The sequence below is a fragment of the Nyctibius grandis genome, chromosome 10, assembly GCF_013368605.1.
Source record: "Nyctibius grandis isolate bNycGra1 chromosome 10, bNycGra1.pri, whole genome shotgun sequence".
NCBI lineage: Eukaryota > Metazoa > Chordata > Aves > Nyctibiiformes > Nyctibiidae > Nyctibius > Nyctibius grandis.
In genome coordinates, this window is record NC_090667.1 from 3,604,142 (window position 1) to 3,606,358 (window position 2,217).

Genomic DNA, 2,217 nt, shown 5'->3' on the forward strand with positions numbered 1-2,217 from the left:
ATTTCTTTTTAAAAAAACAAACCAAAACCCACTTTGATAAGAGGCATAATAATAGAATAAAGCTCTTTATGTACAAAAATACAATTTTCATATGAATGAACATCTTGAATAAATTAAACCCCTCTCTGGCCCAGGCGCTGAATACCCCGTGTCTGCTCCTGCTCTGAAGCAGGACCGCCGCGCTGGGGGTCACCATCTATAATGCATGAGCCGCTCCCCTTGTCCGCCGGGCGCAGGGTCCCATCGGGGCCGGTGCTGGGGGTCCCCCGGGAGGGGCTGAGCCGCCCCGGGCGCAGGGCAGGAGGGATGCGCTGAGCCCCGTGCTGCGCCCCGGGCAGCATCGGCCCCCTAAGCCTTTTCATGGCATTGTCAGGGCGTTCAAACCAAATTTTCATGCTCGTTTTTCTTCGCTGGAGAGCTACAAATTGTAAAATTGACTTTTCACCTCGTCTGCGGCAGCAAATCTGTCGCTTTTCTTCCCGGTTTTCGGTGCCGTACGGGAGGCGAGGCGGGGGTCGGGGGGAAGGGGCTGGGGAGAAGGGAGGGGGGGAGCTGGAAAGTGCAACGGGAGGAGCCACCCCCCCACCCCCGCGCCCCCGGCCCGCGGGAGGGCAGAGCCGGGCGCGGAGCGGTGCCGCCTCAGCGGCAGGGCGCGCCCGGGGGCGCGGCGGCGGGCAGCCCGCGGAAGCTGCGCAGGCTGTCGGCGGGCGCGTAAGGGCAGTCCTCGGAGGTGGCGGGGCTGCTGGGGCCGGAGGCTGAGGCGCAGAGCGAGGGGGCGGACGGGGAGGCGCTGGACAGCCAGGAACCGGCGTCGCTGCCGGGGCTGGGGGGCGCGGCGGCCCCGCGGAAGGCGGGGGGCGGCGGGAGGCACTGCTCGGCCAGGCGGAGGGTCTCGGAGAGGGCCCAGATGTAGTTGTAGGCGAAGCGCAGGGTCTCGATCTTGGTGAGCTTGGTGTCGTCGGGGAAGGTGGGCAGGACGCTGCGGAGCTCGTCCAGGGCGGCGTTGAGGTGGTGCATGCGGTTCCGCTCCCGGTCGTTGGCCTTCACCCTCCGGCTGCGCTTCAGCGTGTGCAGCAGCGCTTCGGTGCGCGCCCGCGCACGGCCGCGCCTCCTCCGCCGCTCCCGCGGAGCGCCGGGCGGTTCCGCACCGCCGCCGCTGCTGGCCGCCTCGGCGGGCATCCTGCGGGGAGAGAACACCGAGGAGCCGTCAGTGCGCGGCCCGGGCAGGGGAGGGGGGCAGCGGAGGGGGAAGGTGCGAAGCGGCCGGGGAAGGGGTCGGGGGGGGAGAGGAAAAAAATAATATATATATAACTACGAGGGAGGGATGGAGGTGGGGAGTGCTTGGCACGGCGGCACTGCGGCGCGCAGGTGCCGGCGCCCCCCGTACTCACATGGAAAGGCACTCCCGGGGATGCAGTTTAAGCAGTAACGGTATAAAAATATAGAGAGGGGGGGAAAAAAAGCCAAGGTTGCCGCTGGAGGGGGAGGCAGGGCGGCCTGCAGCGCCGGGAGCCCTCCGCCGGTGGGGAAACGGGAAAAAAAAAAAAGAAAAAAAAAAAAAAGGCGGGGAGAGGCGGGGCGGGGGGGACACGCGACCGCGCTTGTCTTTGAAGTGCTGCGGGCTGCGATCCGCTCGTGTGAGCCGCGGCTTTGGCACACGACGCCGCCGCCGCCCGTACTTATAGCGGCGGGCGGACAATGGCCCCGTGGCCGCCCCGCGGGGCCGCGCCGAGGCGGCAGGTCGGCCCCGTGCGCCGCGCCCTCCGGAGCGTGCCCGCAATTACCGCGGGCAGCCGCGCATCTGCCGCGCCCCCGGGGGAGGGGGCGGAGGGGGGGGCCGGCTCCCCCCCTCCCCGTTCCCCACCGCGCTTTTGTCCCCCCATGTGCGGGGAGCGGCGGGGGAGGGAGGGAGGGAGGCGGCCGGACAAAGCGGGGCAGCGAGGGTGGGTGCTCGGAGGGGTCACCGGGCCGCCGCGGCCGGAGGGGCTCCGGCGTGAGTTTGAACGGCTGCGAGCCGGGATGTGGAAGGAAGCGGTTAGGCTGGACTGCCAGAAGATGAGCCGTGTTTTTTTTTTTTCCCCAGCCAGAGACGGCTGGAGGATTTCTTCAGGTTTGCTTTGCACCTTGCAGTTTTTCTACACGTGCCCGTCAAAGTGAAAATGCTCTGAAATGATAAAACTTTAGCTCAAAGCGGGTCTTTTCCCTCCTGCGTTTCAG

The 2,217-nt window shown here is 66.7% G+C and overlaps 1 protein-coding gene across 1 annotated transcript; it reads right to left on the reverse strand.

The window, feature by feature from the left end:
• Positions 1-639: 639 nt before the first annotated feature.
• Positions 640-1,179, reverse strand: NEUROG1 (neurogenin 1). Its single transcript, XM_068409640.1, has one exon. It carries the CDS (start codon positions 1,177-1,179, stop codon positions 640-642), a length of 540 nt encoding a protein of 179 aa, XP_068265741.1.
• Between the last annotated feature and the right edge of the window lie 1,038 nt (positions 1,180-2,217).